At 35.2% G+C, this 19,696-nt stretch overlaps 1 protein-coding gene across 3 annotated transcripts in view; it reads left to right on the forward strand.

Moving 5' to 3' along the window:
- The window catches only part of csmd3b (CUB and Sushi multiple domains 3b), a 383,608-nt gene that overhangs the window by 89,099 nt on the left and 274,813 nt on the right, over positions 1 to 19,696 (forward strand). For all 3 annotated transcript variants that reach the window (XM_046834810.1, XM_046834811.1, XM_046834812.1), the window contains exon 3: positions 2,775 to 2,887. In XM_046834810.1, coding sequence (XP_046690766.1) covers positions 2,775 to 2,887 — 113 coding nt within the window. The remainder of the gene's footprint in view (positions 1 to 2,774; positions 2,888 to 19,696) is intronic.

Consider the following 19,696-nt stretch of genomic DNA (forward strand, 5'->3'; position numbering starts at 1 on the left):
AATGTTGTTTGTAGGGTAGGAGGCATACAAACACAAAGTCCTTGTATAAAAGGGTAACCTTCATGAGGCAATAATATGATGGTCCAGTTAAGGAAACACACATTATATGTCAAAAAGAATGTGGACAGCTGACCATTACACTTATACGGAATGTGGGTCTTCCCCAAACCGTTGCTACAATGCCAGAAGTTAACTGTCTACAATGTCTTTGTATTTTGTAGTGCTTCCCAAGATTTCCCTTCACTAGAATTAAAGATCCCAACCATGCTCCAACATAACACTCGTGTGCACAGAAAAAGGTTTATATGAACATAGTTGGCCAACAGTTGGAGCGGCTCCACAGAGTTCTGTCCTCAATCCCACATGTTATTGCAAAGCATTATTAAGGTAATATCTAAGCGAAAGGAAAGCGTGTATGCGCAAATTCATTTGTTATAGTTTTCATTTTAAGTGAAAAGAAAAAAAATTGATTTTTGGCTTTCTTATGCATCCACATTTATGTAATATCAAAATTATGTTATTAATTGTTTAATCATCCTCATACTCATTAATTCATTTGAGAGAAGAGGGATCCCAGGGATGGTCAATCCCATTTCAGAGGGCACACCTTGGAAAAAGTATTTAATTAAAGCAAAGTCATTACATTACATTGCTATGATTTTTTTTTTTCACAGTATAACAGTGTGGCAGTTAAAAGGGGAAGCTGCAATACACCTGAAGCTTCGGTAAAGCTTGTAATTGGGATTCTGTGTCATATTAAATCTGCAGTTTAGTGCATTTTATGGGAAGATCATTTTCCTGTGGTGTCATAAACACATTGTTAGACTAACAATCCTTGTCTCTTCTTCTATGGGCTCTGCAGAACTACTAATCATTCCCTTGTCCTTTTTTCACACAAACATTTCTTTCTTCTTTTTGGCATTAAGAAATTTTCAAGTCCTTCTCTTAGCAGACTGGGCCGCCACACTATTTGAGCAGATTATGTGCTTTCAGTGGGTCTCAAAGGGGCTGATTTCAGGCTACACTTCTGATCTTTACACTTGAACATTTATAGTGTTACACTAGTTTAGAGTATGTGTCTAGCAGTGGCTGATATTTATAACTGATTCTATTTCAACTGATATTAGTTATTAGGGACACGAAAATAACGAACATGTACATACTGTACACTGATCAGGTATAACATTATAAAACTTATGATTTGTGATGTGAATAACACTGATTATCGCTTCATCATGGCACCTGTTAGTGGGTGGGATTTATTGGGCTGCAAGTGAACATTTTGTTCTCAAAATTGATGTGTTAGAAGCAGGAAAAATGGACAAGCAAAAGGATTTGAGCGAATCTGCCGAGGCTTACAGTTTACTGCTTAGGAGCATTTTTCGAATCATCCTTAATATTTGCAAACCAGGAAGTACATTCTCAAAACAATTTGTACAAACAGCACAAAACATTGGATTTCTTGCAAAAGCCTGTACTTTTTCCAAAATCTTTAGTTCCTCTTTCAAAAGTAAGTAATGGTGTCAATGAACATGTCATTCCCATCAAAATGAAAAATCCCTTTGTCATTGTTCACAAAAAAGATAATCAAAATGTTTAGTCGTGTTCTCAGTATGATGGGGCACAGTTTTAGGATTTCTTGATACAAACTATAGTTTGGATTGCAGAGACTGAAAATGCACATGGACTTCCTTCTGTACGGCATCTATGAATTTCAGCAGCACAAATTAAATTATTTGATTGCATATTGGATTTACATTGATTGCAAGAGACAAGACAGGATTCACACTTTTACTGTACTATACAAGTATTTGTTTGTTTCTTAGTTGTTCATCCATTTTCAGAATTTATAATTCTTTGTTTTTGCTCTGTCTGTAAACACTCTCCAATTAAAGGCTCAGAAGATTCACCTTTGACTTGTTTTAGAGAACTAGTTGATTATTGGTTTATCTGATGCCATACACTTTCCTTCATTAGTGACATTTAAGATTCATCTTCCCAATTCATCAATTCAAGTCACATTTACAAAAGGTTTAATAAAAATGTTATATGACAAATGATGACAACTGGTTTAACCATTTTGCATTCAATGACGTATGCAATGAACTGATGCTGATATGTGTTGGGGTTAAAAGCATTTAGGTAAAACCAGTATAATATATTTTGATCAACATGACATAAACACAAACTGATATTGTAGAAAACAGCAAACAATTGTACACAATCGATTAAATGAATGTACAAAAGCATTTGCAATTTGATCAAAGCAACAAGAAATGTTCTTATGATGAGCACAAATGACTAAATATTGTGGAGGTTGAACAAGCAGTTTTGAGAATTTCATTTCTAATCGGAGAAACGCTCCAAAGCAAACGAGAAAAACTGTAATTGTAATGGCTAGATGACTGGTCACCTAGCCAAAACTGCAGCTCTTCTGGGATGGTTCCGGTCTGCAGTGGTCTGTATCTATCAAAAGTGGTCAAAAAAAGGAACAGTGGTAAACCGGCAAAAGGGTCATAGGGGCCAAGGCTCACTGATGCATGTGGGGAGCAAAGGCTGTCCCATGTGGTCCGATCAATAGACAAGCTCCTGTAGCTCAAAATGCTGAAGAAGTTAATGAACTGTTTTGCCTTCAATAAAGAGGGCCAACACAATATTAGTGGTCATAATGTTATGCTTGATCGGTGTGTATTTATATAAAATATGTAAGAGCAATTATTTAAAGTATCTACAATACAGCTAAATGTTTGTTGTCTTTTATGTTCCCTTAACAGGTTAACAGGTTTCCAAATCCCACCTCCAGTCACGAGCACAGGGTCCGTCTTCTCCCTGCGACTCACCAGTGACTTTGCTGTGAGTGCCCATGGCTTCAAAATCTATTATGAAGGTAAGGATCCTGTGTGAGTTAAATTCCTGTCTGCTTGATTAACATAATTTCATATCTAACGTAACCTGTGTGGGGACTTTAATTGGGAACGGCACTACTTGCCAAGTCAAAGGAAGATATGAATCGTGCAGTTCATAATCAGTGTTATTGGATCTTGATGAGGAGCTGCTGTCCCACTGAAGGCTCTCATAAAAGCTGATCAAATTATACTGTGGGCCTAATAGGCATAATATTCCTGTAGGAAGGCATATCACATCATATATATATATCATAAGAAAAGCTTATTTCTGCAAATATTGGAGTGAAAGCCTTATTTCATTATTTTATTATAAAATAAAATCTGTCCAAAAATCAAATGTTTTTTTAATCATATATTTATTTTTAAAGAATGGATCCATTTTAATATGTAGGAATGCCAACATGGAATGCCAAATGTGGTATCTATGCTGTTTAAAAACTTTTAGGATCGGTAGATAAAACCGTATAATACCAAGGTCCCAATGTCAATTAGAACTGAAATGAAATAGATAAAAATGCTACACTGAATTTGGGAATGCTGAGTTAAAAAGGATAGCTGATCACTGACACAGCAAGCTTTGATATATCATTGAGATGCACTGCTACATTTATATTCAGCATGGCTGGTTGAGTTTTGGCCAGAGGGTTCTACTGTAACTGACTTGATTAAACTATGAGAAACAGCCGTGTGGTTGCTCATCTATGAGCAGTCTTGTTGAGTTTTTTTTTATCAGGTGTAATAGTCTATCCATTTATACAATAATAATGAATTTAGGCAATTGTAATAATAATTAAATGTATAATCAGTTCTAATGGAATGTCTCTATTAACTTTATTTATTGCTTTTTAAATCAGGGCATCAATCCAAATCATCGATCACACAGCTAATATATAATATAAATTCCCCCCAAAAAACTATTAAGCATAGATCAGTTCTGCACTATGAAACTCTTACTGGTTTCATTATAAACATCAGGATGGATTTTTTTTTTTGCTGAATTTCTTTAGTGCTGTATTTTCAGGGACTAAAAAGCAAAGTAAGTCTGTCGATCAAATAGAGGACATTGTATACAATGTTGGCATCGATGTGTCAAACATTCTGATAGATCGTGCGCTGCGACTGGATCAATGTGCAGAAGCATTTAAATTTCTTCAACCCAGCCAAACATCAGCCAATTTTCTAACCTGCGTTTCACCTTGCTGTAGGACTGTGCCTTATACCATACTAGTTAATATAACAGCAATCATTTTTTTGTGTGTGTTTTTTATAAAGGATTAAGTCAAAATAACATACACTACATATAAATGACTGTGTTAAATTATTTCCTAGTGTTCTTTTGTCTATTTTTGGGCTAATAAAATAAAATACAAAAAGAGTTAGCTAGTAGAGATTAAAGCAGACAGTGTAGTGGGGCAAATCTGCCATTTTGTTCTTTTTTGCTGTGTTCTCTACTTGTATTTAAATGGTTTTGAATGATCTTTATCTTGTACTTGTCACACTGTATTAAATGGCACAAATAAAAATTCGATAATAGACAGTACTTTACTGATCTCATTGTCAGATTTCGTGCTGGAAATTCTCTATTGATGGTAAATTTATGGTAAAGCTCTGGTTGAAGAAAAAGTCTTCTTTTTTTCTTATTTTTTGCAAGTTGTATTTCTGTATCTGAAGCTATCTTTTGAGTTTTGCATTCTCTTATTGGTCGATGTTGTTGAATATTTGATTAAAATAATAATAATAATAGTAATATAACATTGTCAGAGGATTGCTGTCGACTCTTCTTGGTCACAGTGACACTAAATGAACTGCCTTTCACATATTCATTTCAATTCCCAAACAAAGAAATCTTCATCCTTTTTCTTTTTTGCATATTTAATTTCATTTGTTGTACTTTTCTCTAATGTAAACCTCACACATCATCATGATGGATCAAAGATATTATCTATTTGGGATCGTAGCTTTGATCGTAGCTTTGGTAAGATACAATAGCTACCAAAGCTACGCCATATATTTAGCAAAATAAGTGTACATATATTTGCTAAATATATGGCGTAGCTTTGGTAGCTGTTGTATCCTGATCCAGTGCTAGGAAACCTGGATGTGAGGTAAGAAGAAATTAAAGAACTTGGGTGGAAAACCTAAACATTCCAAACTAGACACACACACACACACACACACAAACACACAGCTAGTAATCCAAGCTCAGAATTTAACTAGGAACCCTGGAACTGTGAAGCGGTTAGATATATCAGCATAATTTCTATAATTAATAATAGTCTTTTTTTTGTGTTGTTATTTTATGAGTAGTTGGGCTAACAGGTTAGATTCAGAATTGAGAGGTGGATCTGTTTAAATCAAAACTATCATTTTAGTATTTTAACATGTTCTTTTGTTTTCATCACCAGGGAAACTTTCCTCAGAATAGAGTTATTCAGGCACTTGCTGGTGTAAATGCATGCGCCTAAAGCAAGTGTTATCATGCACAGCTGAAATATTCCATAAAGAATGGGCATGCTGAAGTCATTATATATGAAACTAAAAATCTCCTCAGCACTATGCCTGAATCATTAATAAACTTGGCGATTTGGGAGTAAAGACACCCCTCGGGGACTGTGGAGTCTAAAGGAGTCCAGGAGACCAGCTGTGAGCAATACGATTAATATCAACCCCATAAGTCAGTGTGAGGGCTTATGAAAGTAATGATAACATCTTGCAGCTTGGCCTCACTCACCTACTCCTGCAAACAGACTGAGCTTACTGATAGCAGCCACTACTTCCAAACCCAATTGGCAGAACTGACCCATGGTCCTAAAGGCTTGGATTTATTTTCAGCATGTTTTTTTTTTTTTTTTTTTTTTTTGAGGCTGTCTAAGAATTTAGTTTCACACTGATGTGTAATGGATTTGTCTACATTTGAAGCCCGTGATGTTGGGTTTTGAGCACTATCATGCCCTCACTTGCACAGTAAACACATCCATGTTCTCGGCTCTGCACTATACTCAAATAAAATAAGAATCGTGCAGGTTTGATTATGGTGTTGAAGAAATGTTACTGCTTTCAACATGTGCGCTTTTGCTGAGGCGTCCGAACAGCCTTCAGGAGGTGCCTTTCGGCTTTCGACATTCGACTTCATCTTCATTTTGGTTGTGTCCTGTTCACCGACCAAAAACTACACACACTCAAAATCAAACACTGATTATTAAACACACATCAACTTAATAACAGATGAATACATTAAAAAAATTATGAAGACGGTCCTTTCCTTTTTTCTCTAATTATTATTATTATTATTATTATTATTATTATTATTATTATTATTCGGGTTGTCTGTTATAAATCCTAAATGACATTAAATAGTCTCCTTCACTTTTCTATAATTAAGAGTGGACTTTTAGGAAGACATTCAATAACACGTAATATAATTCGCCAGCTGCAGCTGCTGCTATTTCTGGTGATTTGATTTAGAGACTATGTTTAAGTGCACTGATGAAGACTGACAGATGATGGGACGCTGGATGTTAATGGCGATGTTTATAGCTGATAGCGATGCCAGTGTGACACACAGTGTTTCATGAGTATGGGATACATTTTCCACTAAATATAGTCACTAAAACTTCTAGTAAATACTATAACATTCTATAACAACTACTTTAACACCATGTTAATAAATGCAAGGGTGTTATTATTAAATGTGCAGGGACACATACAATTCACATTGCAAACACATGTATAAATAACACTGCAAATAAGAAATAACGAATGACAGTGCATCGTAGCATGGACACTTATTTTGACATGTTGAAATCAAATTGTCTGATTCCTGCCAACTGTTTATACACTAGACAGCAGATTAAAAGTTATTTCTTAGCTGCCATGCAAGACTGTTTGTAAAATACTTTATACTTTACTGCCTTCTAGGCTTCTCACAAGATATCGCCACAGTGTGGCACTTTTTGCCAATACTAAAATGTCAAAATGTAGTAGTTCCTGGAGTGCTTTTTAAACATCCTTTGGGATAAAAAAAAGTGGGTGTTAAAGTGACCTTTACTTTCCAATCGATTATGTCTTCAACTTCTTGTTCAATCAACAATTAGTCAGTTTCGCATTTTAAAAGATCACTGCCAAACCTTGTTCAGTAAAGCTGCTACTGCTGTCACTTGTAAACTTATTATGTATTGATAAAATTAATGATCCTGGGCATAACGATGGGTCTCTTATTCTTCATAATGAGATCTGTTTTTTTTTTCACATTTCAGTGCAAACGATGCTCTGCTAGAAACTAAATGGTTTAGTGTATGTTCAACAATGTTGTCAACGTTGGCAGATTAAAAAAGAGACAAGACAAGATATGTTGGTGCATTCAGGGCAATAGCAATGCACAGTTAGAGCTGTCTAAGTGGGCCTCAGGTGACAGGCAGGAGTTACCATCACGAGGCCAATCATGGGGCAGGCAGTGAGGAAGTGGAGTAATAATATATAAGTACAGTACAAAACTAGTTCATTGTTAATGCAGTTTTTGGTAAAAGTTTTACCTTTTTTTTTCGCTCCGCAAAAAAGGCATTTATTTATACTCAAATCTGGTGAAGAGATTATAGTTAGTTGATAGCATCTATTATCTCCGGAAATATAGTGATTATTGAGAAAAGCCTTTATATTAAATCCTAATAGAGCATCCTTTTATTGCTTTTTCATTTTAGAGTTAAGGGACATAAAAGATATTATTTGCTTTTATTTCTTTTCCTTCCTTCATAATCATTAGCTAAAGTTTTTATATTCATTTCTGACTCCTTAAATATGCTATATTTCTCATTTCATATAACTCGCTATGGTGGGTTTCAGCACACCAAGGTCAGAGGTGACAACATAAATGATTTTTAAGAAATTTAGTATGAACATTTAAATTCTTGCCAAAAAAAAAAAAAAAAATAATAATAATTATGGTTGTTTGCCCTGAATGTGCAAAATGAGATCCTTAGATTGACTTGCTTCACACATACGTTAACAGTTTAAAAGCTGCAGGTCAATGACTTTTCAAAAAATGATTTTATCTCAGATATGAAAAGAGTGACATGAGGATAGAATGAAACACAGCTTAAAGTAATGTCACTAATGTTAATAAGAATAGGTTTGCAAAGTCGTTTTTTTGGTTTTAATGGTTTCTAACACTGATATTCACAATAGCAACATTACCCTGTAAAATAAACAAAGATCTATTAAGGGTCAGAAATGTTTTTCTGCTTTATACCCTTTAACCTCCATCCCACTTGATGTACTGTAATTAGACGAACTGTAAAACAGAACAGTGACTTTTAACCTGAGCTCTTGGGAGACTGTGCTCTATATTCCAGTGTGTATATATTTGTGTGAGTGTATATATATATATATATATATATATATATATATATATATATATATATATATATATATATATATATATATATATAATATAAAACACTGGGTGATCGAGGTCCTTAACTGATCCATTAGCATAAATGCTACAAGTTGATCAACATTCCTTGAGTCAGATTCCCTCCTTTTACCCTAATCTAACCCCCTCTCTGGGTATTGCAGAGAGCCACACTGCTAATCAGACACTGTTTCTACACTTCCACGCCATCTGTTTATGTAAGCCAGGCTAGTACTTGTGAAGATAAAAGTAGTTGGGACTAAAGCAGCTCAGTTTTACAAGCCAGTGCTGTCTTGCAATGCACAGGTGCTCAGTTCCCATCATTTTGCTTCTCCTTATTTTATCTTTGAACCCACTACCAAGAGCTAAGGTCAACGCCAACAAACTTTGAGAACTGCTAAAAGCAAAGTTTGTTACGTGAAGCCGTATCCTTTGAAGAATGTTACTTTTATGTGAATTAAATTTCCCACCATTTGCCAGTGTAACCTCTGCAACTTACCAAAGTTCTCTCACTATGACCGGTTTATGTCTATGGAGCTGAACCTCCTTGATATGAAAGTCAAAGTTTAGACCGACCATGTGCTAACTCATTTTAATTAAACCTGTTGGTGTTTTAAATATTTCTTATTGAGTGTATTTTAAATGATCACGCCCACTACACTTACTTGTACTGAGGTGGTTTATTGGCATCTGTTATTTCACCTAGCAGCTGTCAGCACACTAGTCTGGTGACTCAGCACTTTTCTAGTGAATACATACTAACGTTATACAGTAATTATTAGGCCATTCAGTCAGTTAATCATTTTGTCAATCTTGTCCGACCATACGTACCTCATTTTCCCAAAATGAAAACTATGCATTTATTGTGACGGCAGCATCAGCAATTCAGTAAGTACCTTTTTCGGTTTTAAAATAAAAGAATGCATCAAGGCTGTGCCAACAACCCCAGATAGTCTTGCTGAATACCACATTCCAAAAGCTGCTATAACAACCTCTAATCTTGGAAGGATTTTTACTAAAATGTAAAGTGTGACTGAGCATGTGAGCAGCTACAAGAGCATTAGTGAGGTCAGGCACTAAATTTTAGTGTGGGGGCCTGGGGTGCAGCCAGTGTTCTAATTTATCCCAAAGGTGTTGGGGTTGAATTCAAAACACTACAATTATTACGCCCAATCCTTGGCAATCCATGTTTTCATAGATGCACCGGGAAAATGTCTGATATACTGTAGTTGGTTGCATTCCTCATTTTGAGGAAGACCCATATATGGTATCAGCCTACCACACATTTTTTGCCATATAGTACAGTTTGAGCTCTTGTGTCATAATACAATCTTGGTACATTTGGTGAATTTAGATTATTACTAGAATAACTTAAATTCTTCACACATTAATGCCAACATTTTACTGTATATGCACAGCAAATAGTTCCAGTCTCCAGGGTAATCAGTGTTGTGTGTGCTTTGTTTCTCTGAATGCAAAACAAAACATCTCAAAACACCATTAATTTTGCATTCATAGTATAGGTATTTCCATGTAGATTAGCTATATTATATTAAAATCCCCCAACCCATACTGATTGACCCTTTAAATAGCTGCTTTTATAAAGTGTAAACAGTGTGTTTACATCAGCAAACCCTCATGAAAGTAGCATGGTTTAAGAGTTGTAATTTGTTTTGTGTTTGTGTTTTGTGGGGGTTCTTGAAGTGATTTTTAACAGATCTACTTTTTGGTTTTTCCCTGTTGTTAATTTAAATGAACTAGTAGCCGATGACCTTGTGAGTGAATGTCAAATTTGTAAAAGAATTCTATTTATTTTTTTTTGCATTATAGCAATAAAATAGTAATGCTGTTGTACGATTGCAATACAGTGTGGAAAAAATGCCACATGACAATATTGAGGCCTGTCTGTTTACTGAGAAGATTGTACTGTACATTAATGCAGCAGGTTGTTTCAAGCAACCATGATATATTTAGCTTTTTTGTAGATATGCCACAAATGTGACTTGCCTCAGTAGCTGTATAGAAGCTGGTTACTATTAATTCCATTGCTTAATCTAAATGACTGTGTTAATGCCACTTTGGACATTTACCAATAAGAGTGATTTGTTGTCTATAATTGAAAAGTTTCTGGTGCTGGCTGTCTTGTTGGCATGGCTTAAATGGGTTATTTGTTTGGGTTGATTTAGGACTAAGCTTTACAGTGTAGAGTACTTCTCCAAGTATTGCACAGTTAAGTTATATAAAGCTTTATCAAATAATGAAAGGAACAGTTTCTAAATATTCATAAATCTATAGAATGTTTAACAGTGTTAAAATAAAACCCAAAATCTAATAATTTGACTTCTCATTTTAAATTTGTAATCCTTATATTACTAAAAACTGTTGGAAGTGATTGCAGTAATTGTCTTTGGAAACAGTTGTTCTACATGCTTTGGTACTGACATGCAGGTTTCTACATATAAAAATGTAATAGTGACCTTGTGAGTTTATTTCTACCAGCTCATGATATACAACCCGAATTCTGAAAATGTTGGGACGTTTTTAAAATTTGAATTAAAAAAATAAAAAAATAAAAAAATCACATAAGCCAAAATTTTATTTGCAATACATCATAGAGAACATAACAAATGTTTAAAATGAGAAATTCTATACTTTTATGCACAAAATGACCTAATTTCTAATTTGATACAGGTATCAAAGAAGCTGGCACGGAGGCAACAAAGGGCTGAAAATCAATACATTTTGAAAATATTCAGCTGGAAGAACATCTAGCAACTAATCAAGTTAATTGACATCAGGTTTGTAACAGGGTTAGCTATGAAAGAGATGTCTTAGAGAGACAGAGTCTCTCTGAAGTTATGATAGGCACAGGTTCTCCAATCTGTGAATGAGTGCGTAAAAAGATTGTGGAATACTTTAAAAACAACGTACCTCAATGTCAAATTGCAAAGGCTTTGTGAATCTCATCATTTACAGTACATATCAGCAGCTTGCATGTTTTGGAAGGCACTATGAATGCTGAAAGGTATATAAAGGTTTAAGAGCAACATATGCTCCCCTCCAGATGACGTCTATTTCAAGGAAAAGCCTTGTGTACAGTATTTTAGCAGGAAAATGCAAGCATGGCTTTGTAGTAGTAGAGTCTGGGTGCTGAATTGGCCTGCCTACAGTTCAGATCTTTCATCTATAGAGAACATTTGGTGCATCATTAAATTAAACATATGCCAAAGATGACCAGGAAGTCTTCAGCAGCTGGAAATCCATATCACGCAAGAATAGGTCCAAATTCCAACAGCAAAATTCCAGAAACTCATAACCTCAATGCCCAGACGTCTATACACTGTTTTGGAAAGAAAAGGAGACTACAGTAAACATGCCCCTGTGCCAACTTTTTTGAGACCTGTAGCAGGCATCAATTTGGAAATGAGCTCATTTTGTGCATAAAAGTGTAACATTTTTCAGTTTGAACGTTTGTGTTCTATCTTGAATAAAATATTGGCTCATGTGATTTGAAAGTCTTTAATTTTCATTCTATTCAAATTTAAAAAAGGTTGTGAATAGGTATAAGACTTACATTGCAAATAATGAATGTAATGGTGAAAAAGCATTCAACTTTTCGGTTGTACCACGTTCAAAGAAAACAAGGTAAATTGCAGTGTTTGCAGAAACAATCTTCTTTAATACTAGCTGCAAATATCAGAACATAAAATAAGTAATGTACAGTCATTGAAAAAGAAAAAAAAAACAGAAAAAATTTCCCTTATCTCTGGTAAATTTTGTATATAGCTTATTTTAAGCAGGATTGTGTGTGTGTGTGTGTGTGTGTGTGTGTGTGTGTGTGTGTGTGTGTGTGTGTGTGTTGTAGCTGAGGATATAACTGCTCTCTCCAAGTCCCGGTATCTTTTTTTTACAACATGGTCCTGACTGCTATTTCCATGCTATTAGTTTCAGCAAAGCTGCTTACAATAAAACAGACTAGAGTGTTTAGTAGACTGTACCAAGCTACTCATGCATGTCATCACGGGTCAGATGAAATTAGTTCAGCTGAAGTGGCCACCGTCAATAAAGCTTCTAGTTCTAGCAAGTCTGGAAACCTTCACGATTTCTTGAATTCAGTCTATCTGTGCCGTCACCAGTCACCAGTTTTATCAATGCCAGGTTGTTCTGTGGGAATTCTAATCCCTGGTTGCAATGCTGAAGCTGAGATGTTCCATTGTCCCTCTGTAATCCTCTTGTGCTTGGCTTCCCCCTCAGCAGATGAGTGAGTGTTCACTCCAATGTTGGACATGTCCTACATCAGGATTTCAGGGGCCAAGGATAAAGTGCTGCTTTAATTGACGGTGATGCTAAGTGACCTTTTGTGTGGTTGCATTCATAGCCTAGGTAATGACGAGCCCAGCAGCCCGTGCACTCACTGCCCTTGTGTGTATATGGGAATCCCAATTGTCTCACTCAAACCAAGGACTTGATTTCCCCCGATAGCATCTCTTTCTCTCACTCTCCTTCTCTCTTAATTATAAACTATTTCTATGTCTCTTGCCTTCTCTCTGAGCCACTGCACACTCTTACTTTGCATTCCATTGGTTGTATTTTGTTCCAGTTTTAAAATGTACACCCAAAGAAGTACACCTGCATAGTCACACATTTTAATACAAAGTAAAACAGGACAGCACACATATTTTTTAAATATCCTTTTCATCACACTCTGTCACGCAACATAATCAAAGCCTCAGTGCACTATCTCATGGGACAGCTGATGCCCGTCTTCTGCAGTTCCAGCTGACTGACTGCCGACTGGCGTTGCTCGCTTCCCCCACTGCATTTAATATGCAGCTCCACTGGTTCTTGAAGAGGCAGAGGAATTTGATCAAAGAAAGGCTTTTATTTGCTTCTTCCTTCATATGTCCTCTGATTTGAAAGTTTTTTGGCACTCCACTTGATACAAATGCAAATGAAAATACAAATTTAAAAATAAATAAATAAATACATTAATAAGAACACTGACATAAGGTTTGGTGGGTTACTTATGAAGTCAAAGCAAATCTATCTACATGTTTAAATTTGTGTGCAGATGGTGGGTGAGATGATGATGATGATGGTGATAATAATAATAATATAAATAATAATAATTCTTTATTTCATTATTATAATTGTTGTTGTTGTTATTAATTGAAATACATGTAGTTTATATAACAGCCACTTATTAGCTTATGCTCAGTGAAGCTTTTATCAGGTAAATCTGCATGCAGTTGCACTTTGTAGGTATAGAGTTACTAATTATAGATGATTTATTAGTATGTTTGTGTGTTTCTATTTGTTAGCTCTCTCATAATATTAATGAGTGGTGGGTCAGCCTCAGAGCAGTAGTGGCAGGCAGGGTAAAGATATGGTGATTGATATTCCAGTGATTGTGTCTCAGGCAGAGCAACTTTGATGGCTTTTTTAAAAATGTCACTGCTGGGTTGAAAATCAAAAATATCCATTATACAGCCATCCTGTGATCAGGAACTCATCATTCCTTCATTCCTTCATTCCTCTTCAGTAACTGCTTTATCCAGGTCGGGGTCACAGTGGATTCAGAACCTATGTGGAACAGTGGATGTGAGACAGGAATGCAAACTAAATGGCACCATGCACACACACACACACACACACACACACACACACACACACACACACACACACACACACACACACATCCTCACATATTTTATGGGGCAATCCACTTATAACTATAGTTTTGTAAAATAGGAAACTGGTGAACAAAATAAACACGGACAAAGACAGTAACCCGAGCTCAAGATTGAGTTTGTACATAAAAACTAAGTTATTGAGTACTCTTCTCAAGACCAATGGCAATTAAGTGACACTATAGTAAATGTTTTACCCAGATAATAAATATAAAATCAGTTATAGGCTACAGTTCACCTATGGCTGATTTACCAATAAATATAGATGTACCCAGCATGAATTTACTTAAAGTGCCCATCTATAAATAAGTGCTGTACATATTACTAAGTGCTTCCATGGCTAACCAAAATCATAATATATAAATATATGTCATAAACAGTTTATCCAAAAATCTTGTGTCTTCATGTCTTTACCATTCTCTTGGCCATTTTCTGGGTTGAGCATGGGCCAAAGGAGCTCTTAGTTTTATGACATACTGATGCATCCATCCATTATTCTTCCTTTATCGCTTCTCTGTCAGCTACCATTTTATTAGAAGCATTCTCATCACACTGCACTATCCTCACTGGTGGCCATTTTGAGTCCATTTTGGGTTTCTCTTAAAGGAGTAAGTGGAAATCCAAGGCTGCCAGAAGCAAGCTAAAAGCTTTCAAATGGAGCCAATAAGGTAAAACCCAGGGCTACATAATTAATTGTAATTAATTATCATCATTGGGCTTGTGTGATATTGACTTTTCTTGAATGGTGCTATATGTTGCAAGCTAACAGTTTAATTGTCCAGAACATTACAAACGTTGGCTTTGTTTACATGTACATTTCGGGATGTATTATAAAAAATATTTGTGGATTGGGTTCTGCTTTGTAGAACCTGCACATGCACACACATTTGTATTAGCCATTTGCTGTGTAGCTTAGCTTGGACTTTTATGTCAACATTTATTTTTATATACAGTATTTTATATTGCACTTGTGGGTGTTGGAGAACAATCTAGTGCAGCTTTATAAGAACCCTATATGCTTATGCATAGTCGTATGAACATCAGGCCAAAAAAAAAAAGGCTACAATTTCATAGCAATAGAGAACTGTGTGTATTTAATGACTTCTTTCCCACCCTATTACTACACACAGTTTTTCAGCATTTTTTTTTTTGCAATTTGATCTTATTAAATTTAAAATGTGTTCTGCATTCAGGCGAGCACATTATCATGAGCTAGCTTGTCCACTGTCTTAGACAAAAAAACATCAATAAAATTCCTGATTGAACCTCAAAGGGGCAATTTTTCACCCAGATCTAAAAAATTTGTCCAGACAGGCAAAGCTGGATAAATTGAATAAAAAAAAAATCCTATAGTGTGCACTGGTCTTAAAGGGAATACGAGAATGATTTTAAAGACCTGTCCAGTTGGCAATAAATACCCATTTAAGCCTCCTCATGGGGTTTCTATAGTGAAATTGTTGACCTGCGTGAGAGCAGTAAGTGCTGTGTGAAGATGGAGCACCTTTCCTTCCTTTTCCTTTCATTCATTGGTTTTTATATATATATATATATATATATATATATATATATATATATATATATATATATAAAAAATATTTATTTATTTATTTATTTATTTCCAGCTGACTGTCATCCTGGGAATGGTAGTCAGATTATTTTTCATGTTTGAAAGTGAGAGGTTGTGGTCCTTAGACTTAACACCAATGAAAAGCTTCTCAACAGGGACCATGAAGGACCCTGTCCATGGTCCTGATTGCCATTTTAGTTTTTTCTTAAAATGTGGACAGCAAACAAAATCACCATTTTTCTTTTTTCTCTATATCCCAGAATGATGCTTTTTTACAGTAATTTGGCTCACACTGTATTAACCAACCAAGTACAGTAATTTCTGTTTGCCTGTAATTTAGGGTGCTTTTGCATACTATAATGCTATATACTATACTGTATAATATCATTTTGCATTTTATAAGTCTACTCTAACTATCCATGTGCTTAGTTGATTTTAGTTGAGGTCAGTTACTGTAGATTATAGAATATGGATCATGCATTTTGGTATGAAGTACTAGTAAAACTAGTCAGGAATAGGAACATAGTGGTCCCCCGGTTACGTTCTAGACCCCACCGTGAGTTCCAAAAATCCTTGAATTTTGGACGCACCCCCACAGCCCCTATGGTACCCTAAATAAGTTCATCTAGACATTGTCACTTTAATGCAATAATGTGATGTAAACATTTTTATGAAATTTGTTAGTGAAGTTTAAAATGTTATTCCTAACTTCGGTCCCGCTGCGGATTTCCGCAAATTTTTACATAATCCACAACTTAGTTAGGTTCCAAAATGAGAACCCGCGAGTTCCGAACCGCGAATTATCAGGGGTAGACTGTAGTCAGTTTCCTTCTTGGTTCATTTCCATGTGATTTGTGCTAGGCCTTCATTTAAGTCCTTCATGGTAAAAGTTGGATTCGAACCTTGCTGAGCTCAGCAGAATCTAACATCAGCAAACAAGCTCATTGGATCTCAGTCATCAGACAAGGCTTCTCTATAATCACCTTGATAACTTCCTTCTCCATCACTGTGACTTGCATTTTAATATAAAGAACAACTTTACCAAGAGTACACTGTGTTGGTAAAAGCCTGGCATGATTTCTATATTAAGAAAAAGCCAATGCTAAACTTCCATGAAATGTTCATTACTAACTGTTTTGATTGTGCATGTAGGGTGAATAATATTTATATATTTATTTTTCCCTCAGGCTATTAGTATACATAAGGATATTGACGGTAAAATCTTTAGTGAGTTCCTGTTAAACCTTTTTGCAAGGAACTGTCAGAACAAAAGAGACTTCTGAATGATAATATCTTTTTGACCATCACAAACAAAACTTTGAACATTAAACTAAGACTAGATTTCATGTATTTAATGTCTCTAATTATTAAGGCTGTTTTACCACATTTCCTTAGCATTTTTGCCTTAGCATTTTACTTGATACTAACATAACCATGCTATTGACTTGTAATGGAATATGTGAAATGATGATCATATGTGAGATATATATATATATATATATATATATATATATATATATATATATATATATATATATATATATATATATATATATGATACTGTAGTTGGCTGAATGGGCTTTTAGTTTTGCTCTGGTTCCCATGCTGTGATATGCATACCCCCCCTTGTGTGAATGCTACTCAATGACCTTCCTTTGTTGCAGCGTGAGAGACAGGAACAGATTTAGATCACAGCAGATTAACACCGTTTCCGGAAGACACTGCAGTTTCTTGACGTTTTCACTTCTAAGCTAAACAAAATCCAACACAAAAGCGATCAGTCAATAAACTAATCAATACATCAATGCACCTTGGTCTACACAAAGTGAAGGTGAATGCGAAAGTGTTCACTCTTTGAACAATATGTACTTCAGGTATATACTATGTGTATATGATTAAACAGTATCAATGCCAAGTAAAAAAAAAAAAAAAAAAAAAAACTTTCCAACATTAGTTGGAGAATTAAACTATGGTTAGTTTGATTAGTTTTGGATTAGAATCAAACTTATTGGCACTGCAGTAGAGGTGAGCAGCTGATGCTGGGCCTATTAGTGTGCTGTCTGTCACTCTTAGACCGAATTCGAAACTGCACCATCACTACGGCCCATCCATACAAGATAAGGTCTTCAATCAATACATGATTGAGCTGCAATACTAATCTTTAGGTTTCACTAAATTTCAGGAAATCTTATAACAGCACCAGTTGTCTTCATTTTTATCTTGCAGATGGGTGGTGACAGAATATAAAGAACATTAATTATGATTTTTCTTCTTTTTCTTTCTTTCTTTCGTTCTATCTTTCTTTCTTTCTATTTTATTATGCATATTGATAATTAATAAACCATTTTTATCTTATCTTATCTTTACAGTGAACACAGTGTATAAAGTTTTGGTTTTAGTCGTGAATTTAAATAGATGTGTCTAGAAAGCTTGTGTGTGCGTGTGTGTGCTTGCCTACCTGAAGGCACACTCACATCATTCATACTGCACAAAATAAGGCTGTCATGTCTGTCTTTGTACATTATTGAACATAACCCTTGACGTCCACTGTTGCCTCTGTTATTTCCTATCAGTGAAGCCATAATGTGAAGCAACAAAATACAGCAAAGGTACATTTACTCTAAATTAGGTCATTTCAAGACCCATTACAAACAAACCAAAGGCTGGCAGAAGATGATAAATTGTCTGGTAGACCATTGGGATATAAAGTGTAAATTGGCTCCCTTCTTTTTTAAAAGTTGCTGTACATAGTGACATGAATCGTTTTCAAAATACCAATTTCACTACACATACCATAGCATTTTTGTCTGAATCATGTAATTTAGGTATTGCTTCATTTTTTTGCATACTACATTACTTTGATGTATAGGTTGTAGCATTGTAGAAATGTACCTTCTAGTTTTGAAAATTGAATATATGGATCTGCTACAGTAATGGCTCCTTGCTTTATTAAATCCTAATTTGGTTACTAATGTCTTGTGCAACAGACGGTCCTTTTACAAGGCTGAGAAAATCTTTTTTATTTTAAACTCAGCTCTTAACTTCAACTCTTCACTGGCCATTTCGTCCTGTGGGACTAGCTATTTGTTTTCCTCTCAGTGGCTGCTTTGGATTTGAGTTCTGTTTGACAGTGTTGCAGAAAGAGCCAGAGGCACTACGTTAAACTCTCGGTGGTACTTCCCTGCACTGATGGGATGAGACAACAGTTCAAATTCAGCCAATGTCTTGAAATGTTTAAATTCTATTTTTTTTATGTTTATTGTTTTGTTTTTTTCTGTGTCCTCCTAGTATATGTCAGTAGGTTCATGAATGAAGTTCTTGACTGTGTCACTAGTTATTTAGTAATTAAGGCCCACAAGCAACATAAATGACCTGATCTCTATTCAACAGTTTGAATTTTAACAGGTTTTGCATTAGCCCAATTATCACAAACGGTGAATAGTATGTACAAACTAGATGCCAACCAGACACTAGGCACATGATCTCTGAATTCTTTCTTTTTTCCAAGCAAGCTAAATTTATGTAGGCTACATCTGAATACCAGGTACAGACATTCTATTTATTCTATTCCCTTATGAGTGCTTGGGCTGTGTTCCAAGCACTATATGCTTTTAGCTGAATAACTAAATAATAATAAGCAGCGTGTTTAAAAGTTTAATGCTAAGGTCATATGCACATACAGTATTAATCATGGTTGTTTGTTTGTTTTTTGTTTTTATTACTATTACATATTGTGATTTTCCATTTCATGTAGTAGTACTGCTAAACCTGATATAATAAATAATACTTAACAGCTGCAGCGATACAAGAAAATAATTATTGATAATGCAAACCTTTATAGCGGTAGTATTGCAGTATGCTCATATAATTAAAGTGTATCAACTAAATTATATCCATTTCATTTCCAGTGTGTAACTCCTGGGGCACCTTGTTTCCAGAGACTGTTGTATTTCCATCCTTTCTGGACGTAACACAAGACTTTAACTAGCCATGTTGGCAAATGCAATTTATGGACTCTGTAATACACTCTGAAAGAAAAATTCTCTGTCACTAAAGAAGATTCTTGGCAAGGTCCAGCATATTGCTGCACATGTCGCAGGCAGACTGAGATAGATGACCAGCCTCA

The sequence above is a fragment of the Silurus meridionalis genome, chromosome 22, assembly GCF_014805685.1.
Source record: "Silurus meridionalis isolate SWU-2019-XX chromosome 22, ASM1480568v1, whole genome shotgun sequence".
NCBI lineage: Eukaryota > Metazoa > Chordata > Actinopteri > Siluriformes > Siluridae > Silurus > Silurus meridionalis.